The sequence below is a fragment of the Corvus kubaryi genome, unplaced genomic scaffold, assembly GCF_017639235.1.
Source record: "Corvus kubaryi isolate FWS band 111438036 unplaced genomic scaffold, C.kubaryi_AGA036_p1.0 76, whole genome shotgun sequence".
Taxonomy (NCBI): Eukaryota; Metazoa; Chordata; class Aves; order Passeriformes; family Corvidae; genus Corvus; species Corvus kubaryi.
In genome coordinates this window covers 10117607-10137490 of record NW_024582063.1, presented here as the reverse complement: position 1 = coordinate 10137490, position 19884 = coordinate 10117607, and the positions used below count along the sequence as shown (strand labels likewise).

Here is a 19884-nt window from a genome sequence, read left to right as displayed (position 1 = left end):
GCCTGGAGAAAATGGGATTTTATCAATGCATACAAATATCTTAAGGGCATGTGTCAAGAGGATGGAACCAGGCTTTTTTCAGTGGTGGCAAGGGGCAACAGGCACAAACTGAAACACAGGAAGTTCCATCTAAATATGATCCATCCGTCCTTACTTTGAGGGTGTCAGAGCACTGGAACAGGCTGCACAGAGAGGCTGTGGAGTCTCCTTCTCTGGAGATATCCACAGGTGAACCTGCTTTAGAAGGGGATTGAACAGGTAATCTACAGAGGTCCCTTTCAACCCCAACCATTCTGTGATTTTGTGAGTCTTCATAGTCAAATGTCTGACTAAAACTCCTCATGAGAGCACAGTATATGGCCAATTGAAACTGCTTGAATGTTTATATACTTTAGGGGAAAAGACAGTTTTGAAGAATAAGCTTTTATTGGTTTGGCAGAATGATTTTATCGGAGCACTAGAGGAGAGGCAAGATAATAGGATGAGATGAAGTAATCTAACTGCTCTGAAATAGCCCAGCTGCTACAATTTTGCATCTGATTATGTATTTCAAACTAGAAGATCTTACGGTTTCCTTTGAGGCAATAACAATAACAGTTTGTGGAAAGAGCCAGCACTTACCTTGTCTTTCGCTTACTCTGCAGGTGCTTGGCACACTGAACTTACTGATCTGTGTAGGATTTGTGCTGTGGTCCATTTCTTGAAGATGTGAAACAACATCGAGTCTGAGATTGGAATTACTGACAGACTGGAGGAAATTTTAGTCCTTGTGATGCACATGGACATGCTGAATTATAAGTAATTCTGGCTTCTTCTCCCCTCCCCTCCCCTCCCCTCAGCTATCTCAGGGTTCATAGAGATTTCAATGGTTTGTGTGCCTGTAAGCTTGGAACAGAAGTGACCAAAAATGGGGGACCAGCAATTGTATAAAACTAATCATACTGCCAACAACAGTGAGAACTTGTACTACGAACAACACCAAATGAACTCCCTTCCATCTCTAAATCATAGCTATGGGACGTCTGTTATGGATGCTCCCCAGGCATCCCCCCTCTCCCCTCCATTTCCCCAAGATTCAAGGGACAGTATAGCTTTGCCTGTAGGTTCAAAAAGTCTTGGGTCAATGGATACATCTAGACAAACCAGTTGGACACATTCTGGCTCAGGAAACCATGTCCCAGCGAGGAACAATTTGAATAATCAAAGCGCAATGTGGAGCCCCCTCGGGCAGGGGGAGTCCCATGACGGATACCAATATTCTTACCCCCAACCCAGTGAAAACCGATCGCAAAAAATTACCAGTGGGGTCCTGCACAAATTGGACTCCTTTACACAAGTATTTGCTAACCAAAATCTGAGAATTCAAGTCAACAACATGGCTCAGGTTCTGCACACCGAGTCTTCGATGGTGGATAATTCCGGTGACAGTGCGCTCAGGCAGCTGCTGTCCCAGAAGCCGGTGGTTGAGCAACAGCCTGTAACTTCCACCGTACAAAGATACCAACCAGTGCCACAGCAAACACACCAGAATTTTGCAAGCACACAGCAAAAACAACAAATGCAAGTCATGCAGCACCAACAGTTGTACTACGACTACCAGCAGCACTTATCACAGATGCAGATGCATTCTGCGCTCCAGCAGGGACAGGCGCACGTTCCGCAAATGCAGTCCCAGCAGCTCCTACCGCAACAGATGCAGCACTTGCAGCAGCCTCAGTACTACGCTCAGCCCCAGCAGGGACACCAGCGGCTCTCGATCCAGGAGATCCAGCAGCAGCAGCAGCAGCCAGCTCGGCAGCAGCGGCAGTGTCCAGTGCAGCTCGCTCAGTATTACCAAACACAACCTGTCATGCAGCAGTTACAGCAGCAGCAGCAGCAGATGCAATTGCCGCTTCCTCCGTATCACAGGGAACCCGATCCAAAGACTATGCATGAACCACACCAGTACTCTCAGGATCCCAGTCATCCTGTGCAGCTTATCCAGTTGGGAGCAGTGCCTCAGTATTGCTTCCAAGATCCCCACGAACAGTACAGGCACTTGTACCCCCAGAGTTTACTGCAGCAGCAGCAAGATCAGCAGAAGCAATACCTGAGTGAGAGCAGAGTGCCATCCCTGAACTCCCACCTTGGCCTGACTCCACCAGAGACCGCCGAGGATCCCACACGGCAGGAGATTAATTCCATAGGGAATGCTGTCCCTCATCGAACTCTTTTGCCGCCCTTGGGAGTTCATCTGAACAACAAAAGCTCTCAGCAAGACTCTCCCAGCACCACATGGCCTCAGGTAGGTGGTATTTTAGATCCGTGCCCAGGGAGATTTGTTTGCAGAAGAGTAGCAAAGTGTGGAAACTAAGCGGTTTCAGCTGAGTTAGTCAGAAGGTTAGGATGTGAGCAGTGGGCATCTCTGGGATGTTTTGGGGAACTTCATTAACAGACTTCTGTCTACAGCTCTGGCTTGGCTTTGGGCCAGGTTGGCAGCAGCACAGAACTGCTGCTGTGAGGCTGCTGCTTTCCTTGTGAGAGGCTTTGGGAAGTTCTGCCTCGGTTTCTGGGAAAGAGGGACCCAGTTACAACAAAGCCTTCCTGCTAATTTTTCAACACTGTGGGCTCAATTGTTCAGGAGCAGTTAGTCAACTTTGTTTCCAAAAGTAGTGCTTCTGGGTCAAAGCAAAGGCTTCAAACAGCAGGTGAGTGAAGAAAACTTGAATTAGCTGTGCGCACAGGGGCAGATTTGTTGTCTGGCTCTCCACTCAGAGGCTTTTAATAATAGTAAAATTGTATGCAAAATGCAGTCTTAATGCTGTGAGGACCTTCATTTACACAATATTTCCTGAAAAATTCTTTTCTCAACTTTTTCCCCTCTTTTCCATTCTCCTCTTTTGATAGCAGGTGCAACTGTCAGATGGCAGACTGCAGCCACTGTCCCCAGAACAAAGGTATTTTTAAAATATTCTTTCTGTCTTTTTAATTAAATATGAGAAACGCAAAGGAGATCTGTATTTAGAGGGAAAAGAATGCAGTCTGGGTGGGTAATAATTGTTGTTATTCTAGAAACATCTTTAGTTGTGTGCTCTGTGATTTTAAATTTGTATGATTTCCAGCATCCCCCCAAAGTAATAGAATCAAAGAAATACTTTCTTAAAAAAAAAAAAAAGGGAACCAAAGAAAAACCAAACTCAGGGAAGCTCCAGTGTTGCATTTAGAAGAAAAGGGATGCTCCGTGGTTTGGATTTGTATCTTTGGCAGCAGAGATCTTCCATTTTGTTCTTAAGATCTCACTTCTGAAGGGCCAAGGTGTCCATCAGAGTGGTTGTTAGGGGCATTGTGTCCAAGTACTGGTTAATTGCTGTCATGAGTGGGGAAATGCAGGTCTGTCGATCCCGTGGGTTCTCAGGCTCTTCTGTATTGATGAGCATGTCCTGCTCAAAACTTCCCTTCTCCCCATCTTGGGAGCAGCTGATCTAGGTTATTGGCCATGTATTCCACAGCAGTCACCACATGCTTACTTGTGACTTCATAACCATCTAGCTGTAAAATGTTATTGACTTTCTTGATTAAAAAAGCTCCCTCTGCAACAAAGGGAACATGCCAGACTAATGTTTTTTCTTCTGTTCCATGCTTAAAAAATGAAAATAAAAATAGTGGCCAGAACAGAGAAACACTTCCTGAGAGAGCTGATGCGAAGAACAAGCTAATGTGTTCAATATGCTTGAAGGAATTTAAGAGTTTGCCTGCTCTAAATGGTCACATGAGGTCACACGGAGGAGTAAGAGCATCTCCTAACTTCAAACAGGTAGCAGTCCATTTGACTTCAGTATTTGGCACAGTCGTTTTGTGTTGATGTTTGCTTGCTTTGCCGTGCTTTGCTTTGCTGTCAAAACTTGTTCCTCTCAGCACTGTTTTGTTATGTCATACCCCGTGGAAGTAGAAATGCACGTAATTCTGTTAGTTTGTAGGCCAGAAGTCTTGTTTTAAAGACAGAGGCAGTGGTGGAAGACAGATCAGTGTTTGTCCTTCTCTGTTTCTCTGCACGTTACAGAACACCCTACCAAGTCATGTCAGGAGTGTCTTAATTTTTTTCCTCCTCATGTTTGTTTATTATATTAGAAATACCAGGAACACCAAGTCTTCCTTATTTTCATTTGAACTACTTGGATGACTAAGGAATATTTATTGGAAGCTTTCCCAGGCTTTAACTGGAGGAGCAGAATTGTTGAATCTTTGACAGCTTTCTTCCAAAGTGTTTTAGTTGTATAGGTATCAACAAATACCAAACCAAAAATGTGTTTGAGTTGTTCTGCATAAAAATAACTTGCCCTGTCAGTCAGTCTTTCACTATCCTGAAATTTTAGAAATCCTGTCCCAACAGGGAATACCATAGGGAAGGCAAAGAACTACCAGAGTTCCACAGTTTGTGTTTTTGTTTTCAGTTGGGTGATGGAGAATTCTGTGTTTGTAGTGATAAAAAGAGACGTGTTTGTCTCCCCTCCTGCAAGTTACCTTGTAAAGATGCTTCAGGTGATTATTTGTCACCAAGACTGAATCCTATGTAGGAGTCACAAGTAACCTGCTGACTTCATTTGAGGCAAATAAAGAGTCCCAAGAAAGGAACACTGTTGTGTGTTTTGTAACCCCGGCCACTTCTTTTCAGCCACGGTGCACACGTTGCGTAGTGCATCAATCCAGAAGCAGCGCTCCCTCACTCGGGCTGAAAGCCTTTAATTGTCTGTGCAGGATGAAGGAGAGAAACCACCACAGCAGCCGCTGCCTAAAGAGGTGGATGGCCTCGCGCCCATCGTCATGCCAGTGTCTGTCCCTGTAAAGCTTCTGTCACCTGAGCCCAGCACGCAGCCCTCTGCCAGCACTGCCACAGTCACAGACAAGCCTGCCAACTCTGTGTCAGATGACGAGATGCCCGTTCTCGTGAAGATGACTTACTCTCCACCGTGCAGTCCAAAAGTGGCCAACCCCTGCTCATCCTCTGTGAGTGCTGTGTTTCTTGCCACTAACTGTCCCGTGCTTGTTAAATCCCTTTGCTTGTAGTGCTGCTGCTTTCTAAAACATCTGTATTTTAGAATATTTTCTGGAATCTTTATGATTCCTAATAAATAGAAAAAGTCCTGGCGCATCAGAGCATTACTTCCTCAATCATTTGAAAATATTAATTTTCCTTTGCTGAGGAATCAAGATCTCAGTTGAAAACAAATAATTTGAAATTGGAAGGTGATATTCTTTTATCACACTAGAACAAAGGGATTTACTATCTTTTTACTGGTTTTGTTTTTTCCCTTTCAGGCTGCTTCATTGTTATGTTATTGCTTAAAATCGGCAGTTTTATTTCTTCCTGTTTTCTGAAGTCAGATATATGTGCTTCTCATTTCAGCTGAAGAGAGTGCAGTGCTTAGAGTGTGTGCTCTAAGCCAATATGAAACTCGGAGTTTTGCAGTGAAGTCATTTTTCCCTTTCTCTCTGCATGCATCAGCTCTAAGGGTTAATCACTGGGATTTCTGATACAGGAAAAGTAGCTCTGCTCAGTGCTTTCATTTCACGTATAAAATGCAAAATGAAATGGCCAGGCAGCACGAGGTATTGATGAGTGCTTGAATGAGATGTGAGAATGCTCATTATTATTTTCCTGAAGGAGTCCTGGAGCAAACAGTATTTATTTCGTGTTCCGGTGTAGAAATGGATTCTGCTCATTCCTTCAAATCCATTTTGGCAGACTACACCATGATAAGGGATTATTGGGGAGTATAAGTACTGTATGGTATTATCTGTACAATGCAGAGAAATATCCTTGTGATATTTTTGATTTTCCTTCTCCGTGTGAGGCTGATGGCCAAATGAGGGGACGGCATTATACCATCATGGATGACTCCTTACAATATTCACTCCTGACTCTTCATTCAGACATACACACTAATTTTAAATATATATAATGTATATAACTATATATAAAATCTTTCCTCTCTTCCTTTAAGACAGAGGTTTTACACATAAACTTCCACTTTACTCTGAAAGCCATAATTTCACAATACTTAGTAACTCAGCAGTAGAATTTTTCATTTCTAATTCTAGTTCCTCTAAAGAATAGGGACAGTCTTTTCTGAATCCTTGAGCTCTGAGTGGGAGATCTTCTCTAGAGACACCAGAGTAGGTGGCTTGGGCTTGTGTATTTCTGCAACGTATGTAAAGTGACTGTGATTAAATCTGCCAGTGTTTGGCTAAATGCACATTCATTCCTTCAAAATTATGCTTATGGTCTTTGTTATGGCCCAAGCAAACCAAATTCACGCAGTTCCCTCTGAACCCTATCTTTTATATAAAGCAGTAGCATTGGAAACATAAAAAGATCAAAAGATCCACAGCTTCCTCTTCTTCTGTAAAGAGATTGTGCCATTGGAGAGAGTTTTTTTTTAATACCAAAGAAATGAAGCTGTGTTGTATTTATTTATACTGTGCTTTGAGCTGTTCAGAAAAGCTCCTACAAAACTCATGGAATCAGTAAAATGAAACAGCAAAAAGGAAATAAACATTCAGCAAGGCTACACGATGGTGAGCTGAAGCTAGCAGTCAAGTGAGGTCCATCAGGATCTGTCCAGAGTGGATCTATCAAGGTGCAGCAGCAGGGCCCACAAGGATGCATTCTGTCTCAGATAATGGGAATCAGTTACTCAAGCTTCAGAAAAGTATTGGGGTGGTTCTGCACTGAGAGCACAGGGACACCACTATGTCCTTTACTGTTCAACGTGACCTTTTTTGAAAGTAGTGTTGGCATAGGTATGCCCTAGGTGAAGCAGTGTAAGAGATGGAGGTGTTTGGGATTTCTAAGATGTTGCATTGGTTTGCTTTACACTAGAGAGAAAGGAGTACCAGCTCTTTCACACTTGGAGAACAGAACAAAATGAGCCCTTAATCAGATTAAGACTTGGATCTGGCCTTCTGGATCTCTTTTTTAGGTTTTGGGTTGTTAAGGTTTTTTCCTTGAGTTTAGGCATTTTTTTCCCCTTTCTCTTTTGCGAACACTAAATGTTCACCAACTTGATGGACTATATCTGTCATTACAGGTAACTTTCACTGTTCTGAATGTCCATTATCAAAAAAATCCTCTGCAAAGATGCATTTTCTTCCCTGCAGAAGCAAAACGCTTCCAGAACTAAAATTTTTTTTATAGAGAAGAATGTCAACAGCTGTTGGAGAGGATGCAGCCATGATCTAACAACAAGGACAGGACCTCTGTAATCAAAACCATTTCTTCAAGCTGGAACTTATTAACATAAGGGATTAAGGGTGACAGCACTAATGCTCGTTTAACATGATTTTTATTGGGTGAATGTGATTCTCAAGAACCACCCATGGTGTAAAGATGTATGTTGTCTAAACATACATTGTAGTAATTTGCTTTATGTAGTAGTAGAATTTACCAGATGATGCAGACATTCTGGAGTAATGGTGTCAAAATTTTCTTCTGCTTCCCAAATTTATTCTAAAGATGGCCTACAGCCTAAGTATGTAAAAGCAGTACATTTAATAATACTGTGTTCATCTACCAGCTTGTGTGTTTTTAAAGCACAGCCTAAGGACCTGTTTTGTCCTACCTCATCCCCACCCCCCCCAGAAATTCAAATTCCAGGTTTGCCTTCTGTGCCTTCCACTCCAGTATACTCTAGGGATTTGTTATTAAATTATTTTTGACATTCAAATTCTAGAAGTCTGGGCATGTTAACAGTGTGTGAATTTCCCAAATGGTCATCTACTACCCTTTTTTCTCCAAGGGAAGAGGAGAGAGTTAAGTTCAAGATTTGTTGCAGCTGGACTGTAATCAAGCTGATGGGAATGTAGCGATAAGAGGCAAAGAATTTGAATTTATTACATTTTTCTTCCTTTCCTGCTGCTGAGTACTGCAGTAATTTCACTGAGCTCATGTGTCCTTCCTGGTCTCACTAAATAAATGCATTAGAAAGCCTCTCATATAAAGTTTCTAATAAACTGTGACTGGGTAATGAAGTATCTGCCACCAGCCTGTGTGTGTGTTCAGTGCAAACAGAAGTGCCCAAAGTGTCTGGGTAGCAGTGAAGAAGGGTGTGGGAGACTCATGGTCTGGGAGAGCTGTTCCTTACACTTTCAAAAGCTGACGGCAGCCTCTCCATGTCTGTGTCTGTGGCTCAGCCGCACCTTGACCCAGAGGGCTTGCTGATGGAGGTGAAGGGTAATTTGTCCTGGTTTTTCTCACTCCCCCGAGGTTCCTGTGTAGTGCCAGATACTGTACTGGCTAGGGTTATTATAGTGGTACCTGAATAACTGCCTGGTGGTAACAGCTTTTCTGTGGCCATTGCCAAAAGCTGTAGAGGATTGTGTGCAAACCACATTTAAGCGTGCCTAAATGCTAAGATTCTATGTGTTTTCATTTAGGAAACTAGCAAAAAGCCTCATCCAAGTGCTGTAAAATTGGACGAAAACTTCAAACCGTTGCAGGACAAGAAGAAGTATCGGCACAGACCAGAACCTCTCTTCATACCTCCTCCTTCCTTCAACCTCAGCATGTCCCACTCTGGTGCCACTCTGTACCAGAGTCAGCTTCGCTCTCCCCGTGTTCTGGGCGATCACCTGCTGGACCGGACACATGAGCTGCCCCCCTACACTCCACCACCGATGCTCAGTCCCGTCCGGCAAGGGTCTGGTCTCTTCAGCAGTGTTATCACTTCTTCTCACAGCACATCACATGCTCAGCTGCCACTTACTCCATTGACTCCCACTCCACGGGTGCTCCTGTGTCGGTCTAGTAAGTATTGCATTTACAGAGCAGCAGTACAAAGGAGAGACCACTGTCCTCTCTTCTCATGTCACCACACTGACGGGTTTTGTGTGTGCTCACATGCATGGCCAGTTCTGCTACTTCACAGGAAAAGTCCATCTTTAGTGGCAGTTTTGCCTTGGATTTTGTGAGGTGAGGTTAAGGCATAAAGTGAATAGAGGAGCCTAATCTGCCAGTAAGGCTGTAATCATTCCATGTGGTCTGCCTCAAGAAGGGACCACCATGCCTCTCATTACATCTGGGCCTGCTGAAGTGGAGGAAAAAGACCTAGTTTGAGACATGGGGCTTGCTTTAAGTATTTGTTGTTTAGTACTTCACAAGAAAAGGTGTCTAATCACTCCGAATCAGGGCAGTAGAAACTTCTGCAAGTTCAGACATTTCTATTATCTATAAAAATTTAGACTGTTTCTAATATCAATAAAGGGTCGTTTTTGCATCATAGACTGAAGTAATGCTGGTCTTAGTAGGGAGGTGGCAATGCAGCCTGGGAGGGTCACCAGCAGCAGAACAGCAATACTCAAATTCCAATCTCTGTTTCAGATAGTATTGATGGAAGTGTCATTCCAGTGACGCCTGGACCTGGAGAACAGACTGTTGAACCGTAAGAAAAACAATTTTGTCACTGCTTTTGTAGATTAGCTCCAACCTAGAGCCTGTGGCCTGAAGTGTTTTGAACCAGGCAGGAAGTGTTCAACTCCATTTAATGTTTCTGTAGATGGTGGCTAAGGACATTTGGAGCAAAGTGATTGTGGAAGATTTAGGTGTCATGGCTCAAAAATGCTAGGGAGAGGCTTGGTGGAAGCCACTCAAAGTGAAACAACAGTTAGTGATGGCTGGGAAGAGTGCTGTGAGGAAAACGTGCTAATCCCCTACTCTTACTATTATATATAAATATTAACAGTGGGGCTTTGGTGTGGTGCTGTTACCTGGTAGGTTCCCCAGGGCAAAGTGCAAACAGGGTTGTCCCTCAGCAGTAATGGCTCTTTTTGCTCTCTGCTGAAGAGTACCATTCTCAGTGGAAAAGAAATTTGCTGTTTCTGATGTCTAGCCTCTTCGCTAGTCATGCATATAAACTAGCTTGGGTTGTCCCTACGGTATGATGTCTCAGTATGGCTTAAATTGCATATTGAAATTTTTGTTTTTCCCCAAGAGATCAGTTCTCTCTAGTATTCAAAATACTTATCCCACTGGGAGTAAAGCATTGCGTAAAGCAATCTGACACAATTTCCTGCCACTTCAGTGCAATAAAAGTTTAGTTGGAAATAAAGTGAACACTAATCTGACTTTTGTTTTTTCTACACATTGTGTAGTTGAATACTTATTTATTTATTCTTCTTTATAGGCGAATCAATATTGGGTCCAGGTTCCAGGCTGACATTCCTGAGCTGCAGGACAGATTGTTAATGGAGAAAGATGTGCACAAGGCTACTTTGGTTTGGAAACCGTGGCCAGAACTGGAGAACAAAGTCTTCCAACAAAGAGGTATAATGACTTGCCATTTTAGAAGTTCCTGCGTCAGCCTGTGCCTGTTGAAGAAATACGCATTGATTTCTCGTGTGTGTACTGAACAAACCATTCAAGAGAATATTAATTACTGAGAGTGCAGAGCAGGAGACTAGAAGTACACGGTATAGGTTCAGAGCAACAGCATTATATAGTGGCATTTAAAGGGAAGTCTGGATGAATTGTTTTCTGGCAGCCAGGGGGGAAAGGTCATTGCTGGGAAGTTGGGTACTTAACTGCCTGGTAAGGGCAGAGGTCACAGCTGAGAGGCAGCCAATGGATCCTGGGCCTGTCCTGTGACCATAGTTGAGAGGAATTGTGGCAGGCTTGGTGGGCTCTACCAGTCCTGAGCAGAGTTTTGTCCTGCTTCTAACATGGTTCATTCTGTTTCTCCACCCTGGCTGGAGCCTTCTTGGCACAGCAACATTACTGGTGTGTGCAAGTCACTGCCTCACAGGCAGATCTCTGGCTCTGTAGTAGCCTGTCCCATCCCAAGGATGTGCTTCATTACATCCTCTCCTCAGTGATCCTAAAACAAGGAGATGAGGAGAAAAAGTGTGAAAGAATCTGCTGCCCTGAACTATGTGGTCTTTGAGGGGCATTACAGAATCCTTGGCTCCGGATGTTTGACTGACAGGCTACTGTATTAGCAGTAAAATGTTGACTTGTTTCTGACAGTGGAAGACCTTTTAAATATGAGCTGTTCCAGTGTGTTACCTGGTGGAGGAACTAACTCAGAATACGCTTTGCACTCTCTCTTTGAAGCAAAAGGAGATATTATGGTAAGATAAAAAGCTGAAAGGGGAGATGTGATCCTCTTCTGCAGATAAATTAGCATGCTTTATTAAATGGATTTAGATATGGTTATATAAAAAAGATTTCTGATTGATTTGCAATGATGCTTTAAACATCCTGTAACATTTTTGGGGAATGACTTTTCCCTTTATTCTCTAATAAATTTAAATTTCAAAGCAGTGCCTCTCTGAAGGCTTACTGTATATTTCATATAGATAAGATTACTTAGTTTATAGCCGTGGGGCTTTGAATGTCTCCCAGTGCTTGCTCCAGCCCTGATATTTCACAGGCTTTATATTTGGTCACAGAGAGCTTAGTCCTCCTCTAGCCCTTATAAAAAACCTTTTTTTGGAGCAGCAATCATATCTACTTATTTGTTCAGAACTGTGAGGTAATTGCACACAGTTCATGTATAAATAATGCATTTCAAATATTTGCATTAGTTTAGTGAAGGGAATGTTATTAACTAAGGCAAAACATCCATTTTGCCCAGTGTTAGGGAAAGGCAAGGCCCCCTTGCACCAGTTCCTGGAAAGCCAATATAAAACCAAATGCAACAAGACATGGGGCTGGAATGAGTCTCACTGGATAGGCTAATACAGTGGGTTTTAGCTTGTGTCCCAGTTTCCTTAGGCTCTGTTAGCTGTATCTGAGAGGTCTGAGAATGTCAGGATGTGGAATTTGCTTTACAGAGAGTCTGCATTTTCAGGGGAAAAATTTTAGCAATCCATAAATCCTCTGTTTTCCTGATCTGAAGGACGATTAGCTATACTTGCTGTCATTCTTGACAGATGTTGACCTAAACAGATATTCTAACATATTTTATGCTATAAATATTAACACTGTCAAACCAACCATTAAATATTAGTACTATCAAGTCAAACACTATAACTGTATTTGTTTGTGGCAAGCAGAAGGGAGGGAAAGAGCTGGAAGTTGCTAAGTAATAGCCACATTTTTGCTAATTAAGGCAGGACCAGATGCACATTAGGTACTGTGTATTAGGTATTATGTACTGTGAGGTACAGTGTTACTGGGCCTCGGAGTAATTTGATGTGATTTTGTATGACAGAAAAGAGAAAAGAGAGAAAATTAATATGCTTGTACCAAATAGTCTTTAAACGCAGTTTTATTACACAGCTGATTGCTTTTCCTAATTCTGTTTTCCCCTGCTTTTTCATTTAGGTTGCTCTTGAAAAGCTGCTGTTGAGAAAGCCAGTGAGATTGAAGTGTCATCCTTTGGCAAATTACCACTACGCCGGTAGGTTTCCTTGTGATCTCTCTATCTGTTACACAGAGTCCAAGCCTGGCATCCCAAGCTGGAGCATGGGATCACATTGCACTCTCTGCTGTCTGCTGCAGGGATGGCAGTATTTAATAGAGAAGTGATGTGGACGGTGCCAAGGGTGCTCCCAGAGCCGTTTACTGCAAGTTTAGCAGTTTTTTACATGACTGACAACATACAGAAGCTTTGCATCCATGTTGCTGTGTAGGATTCTACAGATTTAAAACTGCCTCGGGTGATTCTTTTTCTTTTTTAAACTGAAATTTAACAATTTAATCTCCTTTTAAAACTGCTGCTATTTGTAATTTATAATTTACTATTGGTAATGTCTTAATTTCCTGGTACATAAACATCTGCCATCATGCCTGCTTCCTCCAAGGTGATGGTGCACAATAAATGCATATGATAATCATGAGCATCCTTCCAAAGAGACAGTGCTGTAACTCTTGCTAGGATCCTCGTGCTGCTTACAGAGCCTCTGTGTGTGGCTCTAGTTGAAAAAGTCTGGGTTGGTGACTTGTTTCATAAACACAGCAAGAACTGCACTGTGGTGATGAAGCAGAAGTGAAATACAAATGTGGTGTTAAGCCATTGGACTTCAGTTGTGTCACCTGAGCATAGATGGCAAATGTCTCTCCTCTGCAGCTCTCCATGCTATTGCTTAATGCTTTGTAGTGGCTAACAACTGCTGAGACACAGAATAGGGTTTTACATAAGACATTTAAGACTTCATCTCCAGTTCAGGCTCAATAGGAAAGGAGCCAAGAGTCTTCTGGTGGTCAGTCAATCACAGTGTCCAAAGTCATGTACTCATTTCCAGTTACGGTCACTGTGCAATGTAAGTATAGAAGCAGGCTACTTCCTGGCTGTAGCAGCTCACTGGAAAGACTTCCAAGTAACAAGAAATCTTTGTAAAGCAACTCCTCAACCCCTCGGCCTGAGAAGAAGAACAGAAACGTGTTTGATGGTACCTGATAATGACAGTGAATAAATGTGAATGTTAGGTTTTCGATTTTCTCTGAGGGAAGTGCCTGGTGCCTGTGATAGCAGCTCTGTTGCAGTCCAAAGGGTGGACACTGGAATGGATGGAGGAGGAGGACATCAGCCAGGAACTTTGATCAGGGCATCTTGTCTGAAGAGATGACACCAAATCATACTTGTGAGACAGTTCAAGAGCATGAGAGCAGGAAGATGAGGAGATATCCCACAGCTTCATCATCAGTGAACAATCTAATTAGCAGAGCAGATAAGAAATTTCTGCCTGTGTGGCAGAGGAGGAACAGTCTTTACTAAGACAACTTCCCAGTAGCTTCAGAAGGAATTCACTGGGATTCAGGGAGGAGCCAAGAGAGACTGTTTTGTTTAATCTTTCACATGAGATGATGCTAATCCTTGGTAACTAGCTCTGAGACCTGTGGACACCTGTGAATCCCTATTTCGAGAGCAGGAAAGAAGGTTTTTATCACAGCATGAAATAAAATTTCACCAGTCTGGATTTAAGTCACATACAATAACTAGACAAAGCATTACTTTCTAATGCTCTTGCATGCAACGTGATTGCAACTTATATTGACAGCATTGCTCTAGCACTGTGCAGCAGCTCTTGAATAACAGGTTTTTTCTGACTGATAATCAGCCGCTCGAGGAATATGAGAATTTTTCACAATCTAGTGCATGAATAGCTTTAATATGACTTCAAGTGGCATTGGTTTGGGCTAACTTTGTGTTTTCTGCTCCACACTCAGAAATCATAGTTCTCAGGCCTGCCACATTTGAAGGTGGAGTACACTGAAAACAGAGCACGCCACTGACTCATGAGAATTAACTTGTTAGAGTACCACAAACAACAGATACCCAAACTCATCCTTAGCATTGCCTTTGAATGAGTGTGCAAGCAAATAGCTCACCTCTGAAACCTGTTGGCTTGTGAGGGAAGCCAGTTGTAAAACTTGAGGATTTTCTGTTGTGTGCCAAGAGAGCTGGGGATGCCGACCCACCGTTCCTTGGAAGAACACCCTAATCTCTGTCCTAAGACACTGCCATCTGTCAGGATGGTGTTTTAGGGAAGAGAGAGGGAACATGTCTGTAATACAAGAGGGGCACTGTTGCAAACACTTGAATTGTTGTCCTTTCAACAGTGGAGTTTCTCTGGTCAGAACTGCAGGAGAGATGGTCTCTGACATAGGGCACTTCAGGCACTCTGGAAGCTTCTTGTACGTGCTGTGACAGGGTGTGGATCAGACCCAGCATATGTTGTACATAGTGGATTTCAGCTCGTCTCCATGGGGCTCCCTGGGTGTACATGTAGCCCCCTTGAAACCCACAAGTTTTTTTGTGGGCCCAAAGCACACAAATGAGTAGAAGATATTTAACGTCAGTTAATCAGTGCAAAAACAGTATGGCAGGTAAAACAAAATCTAGAATAATTATGTAAACATAAAGATCAGCTTTAAAATTTGATCTGTATTCTAAAGCCCCAAATTCTTTTTTGCTGCATTGCAGATCTCCCTCTATGCACGTTCTCTTTATCTCCCTCAAGCTAGCAAGAGCAAAAGTGGTTTCCCAGCAACCAGAGTTAAAAACAGCTTTTCTTCTGTTTCTTTTCCTACACAGGATTTATTCTATTAATTAGGTTACTTCCAATTAACCCGCATAATCTTATAAGGGTCTCTGCTAATACCACAGCTATTGGGGAAAGTCTGTAAGGCCCAAATTCTCCATAGGTGTACAACAAAATTAGTTCATGGAAGTGATTCTATGTTATTATTTTTATTGTGTTGGTTTTTTAGGAGGGTGGGGTAGATAGAGGCAGGAGAGCAGAATAAGTAGAAAAAAATCTCTCCTGGTGTTGTCATGCTTTTTAAAGTTATGTTTTGGCATAATAGAGTAGCCCCCTGGACTGAATGAGTGCATTTACCCCTGCAAATGACTGACAAGTGGTGTAAGAAGGGAATGATGCTGGTTCAGGGTGGGAAAGATGGAAAGGCAGTGTGTCAGCAAAAAGATCTCTGGGTGATAACAGAATAAGTAAAACTCGTGGCTTGAAGCCAGTGCCTTTCTCTGATGCTTAAGAGAGCTTTAAGTGTAAATCTCTGTGGAAATAACTAATGCATGCTTATATCCAGTACTGGAAGAACCTACAGAAAACAGGTTGCGGAAAAGTTAATTTTGTAGTTTTCAGCATATAAAGGAGTGATGAGATAACCTGCTCAGAGCTTGTAAGCCTGGGAGCTGATGCTGAAAAGCAAAACATTTGCAGTTAATAACACTGATACTTTTTTTAGACAAAAGGAAAAACTGTAGAACTGTAGAGTTCAATGCCATGTGTGGCACCAATACCAAGTTAATTGAAATCAGTGCAAAGGCAAGCATTTCTATGGAGAGTAGTAACATTGACAGGAATATTAGGGACTTACTTTCATAAAAGTTTTAGATGTTTCAGAAATTCTCAGACTGAAGTAGAATCTTCTCATAGTGCAAGTCATTTCAAAGGCAGCCACTTCATGACTTCTTGCATATCCTTCCTTTAATGTATGTCATGCTGCCCACTCTTAACAAACAGAATACTGCTGTGATGCAGTAGAGCAATCCTGTGTTCCTTCTTTTTGATTAGTATTGAGAAAGCATAAATTCATTTCAATTTAAATGTTGATTTCACATTTTCATGGGCAGTTAGGCCGGGGGACCAAACACAGAATAACACTATTTAGAAGTTTTATATACAGCTTTCATTAAATGATACAAAACACTTTGTGCATATTGCACATTGCTACAGTCTCTACCCACTTGAAACGTCTGTCACAGAGGATTTAAATGTGTTATCCCAGACCATGCCAGTGAAGAGCTGCAAAAGGATGTTACAGAAGTTACTGTCTGGAGAACAAAGGATATATGAACTTCTGTGTCGTCATATGTAAAGTGGCATACATGGGAATAAACAATACAAGCCTTACATAGGAAATGATGAGCTCTGTGGTGGTACTTCTCAATTAGAATGAGAGTTTGGGATTGTAATGCTAGTTCTAAGAAAGTATCAGCTGTATTTTACAACAGCTAAAAAAAATAGTCAAGTGTTAAAAGGGTAGAAACATGGTGATGCCACTGTGAAAGTCTGGATTATATGTGGACTGCTATGTGCCTTTCTGGTCCTGTTGTCTCTATAGGAATGTTTTAGTACTGGAAGAGGTTCAGAGGGGGACAGCAGTAATGATCAAAGGTTTGGGAGTAATAGAAAGAGGGTGCACAATTCTGAATAGCATGGAGGTGATGGTCAAGGTTGGATTCACTTTCTCCTCCATTTGAAGAATGAAGGGTCATCCAGTGAAGCTACTGGGAGCCAAGAAACAAAGAAAGGGAGGTGGCTCTTCATGCAGAGGGTCCACTGATCTGTGAAACTCCTTGGCAAAGGATGTTTTGGGTACAAGAAGTTTAATTGGTTGAAAGGAAGAGTGGCTCAGCACTTACAAGGGTAGTTACTAAATAAGCAAATTGCAACAGACTCAGGAAATCCCCTGTGCCCAGCGTGGTCAGAGGTTAGGAGAAATTAGGGGGAGGCATTGTATTTGCTTGCCCTGATCTTACTGTTTCCTAGGCAACTGCCTGTCACCGCTGCTGGAGACCAAATACTGGTTAGATGGACTTTAGGTCTGAGTCAGTACAGCTGTACTTGTATTTGAGTAGCAGCAATCACTCACATGTGCTTGAGACTTCCCAGTTCTTGTTTCGGATGCGGCATCAACATAAAGGTGGTGACTTTTTATCATTTGTAATGATTTCACTTTCTTTTTAAGGCTCTGACAAATGGACACATCAAGAAAGGAGGCTGTTCAAAGAGGCATTGTCCACCTACAGCAAAGATTTCATATTTGTACAGAGAATGGTAAGGTTATTTCTGCTCTGTCAATTGCTGGGGTTTTTTTCCCATTGCTCTGTTCTGTTCCTCTTCATTTTCTCTCCAGTGCCAGACCAGCTGATTGCAGGCGTAGAGGCATCAGTGGTTACAAGAACACTTGATAGGAGTGGTATATTCATTTGGTGTACCTGTGCATTAGGTACCAGTAAAAAACAGTTATAAATAAATAAAAGGTGTTCCTCTTGTTATTACATGTGAAAGTTTTCACACCTGGAATCCAAATCATGGCATTCTACGTGTGGGACAGGTATGGTTTTCCACTATCATCTTGGTGGTCTCTGGCAGTTTGTTACAAGGTACCTGAGTCACTGGCATTGAGCTTGGCACCAGAAAGGGTTAAAATCTGTTAATAAAGAGAAAACATGTTTGGGCTTACTTTTCATGTTCTGCTACAAAGCAGAAAAGACTAGGTTATAAATCTCAGGGCACAATACCTTATTTGTTACCCCAAATGTTGAAAAATGTGTGGGTTTATGTGAATCAAGCCTTAATGCCTAGTTTTCTCGGTGCTGTACACTTGAGCTACAAAAGTATATTCTGAGTCATTTTCTGTCTGGAGTCAAGAGAATTCCAGAGAAATCTACTGAAGCTGAAAAAGTCAACACAAATTTGACTGAAAAAAATTTTAAAAGAAGTGTTCTATGAGAGTATTCCTGTTGTAGTCAAACTACCTTTTTTTTTTCCCCTCCATTTGAATGTTTGAGTAATAAAGCCTGCCTCTTGGAATATATTAAAATTGTGTTGAATGAAAGCAAAAAATTAAGGCTGGACTACTTTTGCAATTCCTTAACTACAGGTTAAATCTAAGACAGTTGCACAGTGTGTGGAATACTACTATACCTGGAAAAAAATCTTGCGTTTGGGACGGAAACACAGAACGCGCTTAGAGAAGAAAAGAGATGAGTGCTTGGTAAGTCTAAAAGAAGATGAGAAAGTTTAACACTTGATAATTTTTGTTTGTCCTGTTTTGAGGAGGAGGTTGAATTAGGTGACACAGGTATCTTCCAACAGAAATTATTCCGTGACTCTAAATTATGTTCTGTACAAACACTGTGTCACCTCAGCTACACCACGATTTGTGTGGATGGACTGCAATGAGGTGAAAGTGCATTACCTAACTGTGGTCCACGTAAACCTCTGTAAATTGTGCCTCTGCCCATGTGTGCTCTTAAGGGCTGCTCTAACTTTCTAGTACAAATACCACTTGAGATGTGTTGGCTTGTGGGTTGGGGTTTTTTCGGTTGGTTGTTTTGGGGTTTTGTTAAAGTAACTTGACTACAAGTACAGCATACATGGCCTTTCTAATGGCAGGAGGACAGCACTGTGCGTGGCATCTGTAGATCTTTGGAGGCACAGCTCCCTAACACTGATGGAGGCTGTCTTGAGCAATGCAGAAGAGCTTTTTATGTGCTATAACTTATCCATTAAGGGGCGGTAGCTCCAGCAAGACTAGAAGTTCATTAAGGATAGGGAGAAATACTGATACTGGGATGCACACTTGACTAAACAGCATGCTGTTCCAGCACTGTATATGACGTACTATCTAGTGCTGTCTTTGACCCTATTTGTAGTATTTCTTAAATGCACCGTCTATTTTAGACAAGTGGAGAAGAGGAAGTGTTAGAGGAAGATGAGGAGATCGAAGAAGACAGAAAGGAAGAAAGGGAAATGCAGAAGTCACCTGACCCACCAGCTATCTCTCTTGTTGGACCTATCGATCTGCCTGCTGTTCAGGGTCTTTCACTTTCTTCGTCCTCCTTCATCTGTGAAATGCCAAACTGTGGTGCTGTACGTGTGCTTGGTATATTTAAGGGGGAGAGGGTGGTGGTGGTGGTGGTGTTGTGTGTAAACTAGTGAATTGTGATTTTGACTGCTTTTAATTCTCACCCCACAAAATATAAGCAGTTTGATCTGTACTGAAAACTGAATTCTGAGATGATGTATCAGTCAGAAACACTATATGGCAAAAGTTCCAATTAGGTTACACAGCTTCAATAATAGGATACCTCACTGCTTTGTTTTATTGTGACTATCTTCAGCTACAGTGGGATATTGCTGAAAGCAAGCACCATTTGACCGAGTAGGTGGTGCGTATTAGATGTGTACACTTGTTCTGTTGTGATACGCATTCAGCATCCTACTTTCTGCAGTTCCTGTTCCAGTGCCTTCTTGTGATTTCTTGGGGTTTATGTTTTTTGTGTGTGTGTTGATTTTTTTCCCGCCTCCCCTGCACCCTGCCCCCTGCCAGGTGTTCAGTTCCCGACAAGCGCTGAATGGCCACGCTCGCATTCACGGAGGTACGAACCAGGTGACGAAAACACGCTGCACCATTCCCAGCACTAAGCAGAAATCTGGTACGCAGAGCGGATACTGCTCCATCAAGAGCTCACCTGCCCACAGCACAACAAGTGGCGAGACTGACCCAACAACAATTTTTCCTTGCAAGGAGTGTGGCAAGTAAGTGTGACTGTCTGCAGTACTGCATCGCCTTTGCCTATTTAGATTTCAGATCAGTAGCGCTGTGAACAAACTTTGTACTTTGCTCTGATGGTCTTGGAAGAAGTTTTCCCCCTA

General features: G+C 42.3%; 1 protein-coding gene across 6 annotated transcripts in view; it reads left to right on the top strand.

The window, feature by feature from the left end:
- Positions 1-19884, top strand: part of TRERF1 (transcriptional regulating factor 1) — an 89075-nt gene that overhangs the window by 65497 nt on the left and 3694 nt on the right. For 3 of the 6 annotated variants that reach the window (XM_042051799.1, XM_042051798.1, XM_042051800.1), the window contains 13 exons: positions 645-2284; positions 2887-2936; positions 3643-3793; positions 4735-4983; positions 8413-8782; positions 9356-9416; positions 10158-10297; positions 10997-11100; positions 12299-12374; positions 17189-17277; positions 18107-18220; positions 18910-19098; positions 19559-19767. In XM_042051799.1, coding sequence (XP_041907733.1) covers positions 908-2284; positions 2887-2936; positions 3643-3793; positions 4735-4983; positions 8413-8782; positions 9356-9416; positions 10158-10297; positions 10997-11100; positions 12299-12374; positions 17189-17277; positions 18107-18220; positions 18910-19098; positions 19559-19767 — 3179 coding nt within the window. In that variant the 5' untranslated portion in view covers positions 645-907. The remainder of the gene's footprint in view (positions 1-644; positions 2285-2886; positions 2937-3642; positions 3794-4734; positions 4984-8412; positions 8783-9355; positions 9417-10157; positions 10298-10996; positions 11101-12298; positions 12375-17188; positions 17278-18106; positions 18221-18909; positions 19099-19558; positions 19768-19884) is intronic. The other 3 variants (XM_042051801.1, XM_042051803.1, XM_042051802.1) reach the window with 3 other exon arrangements.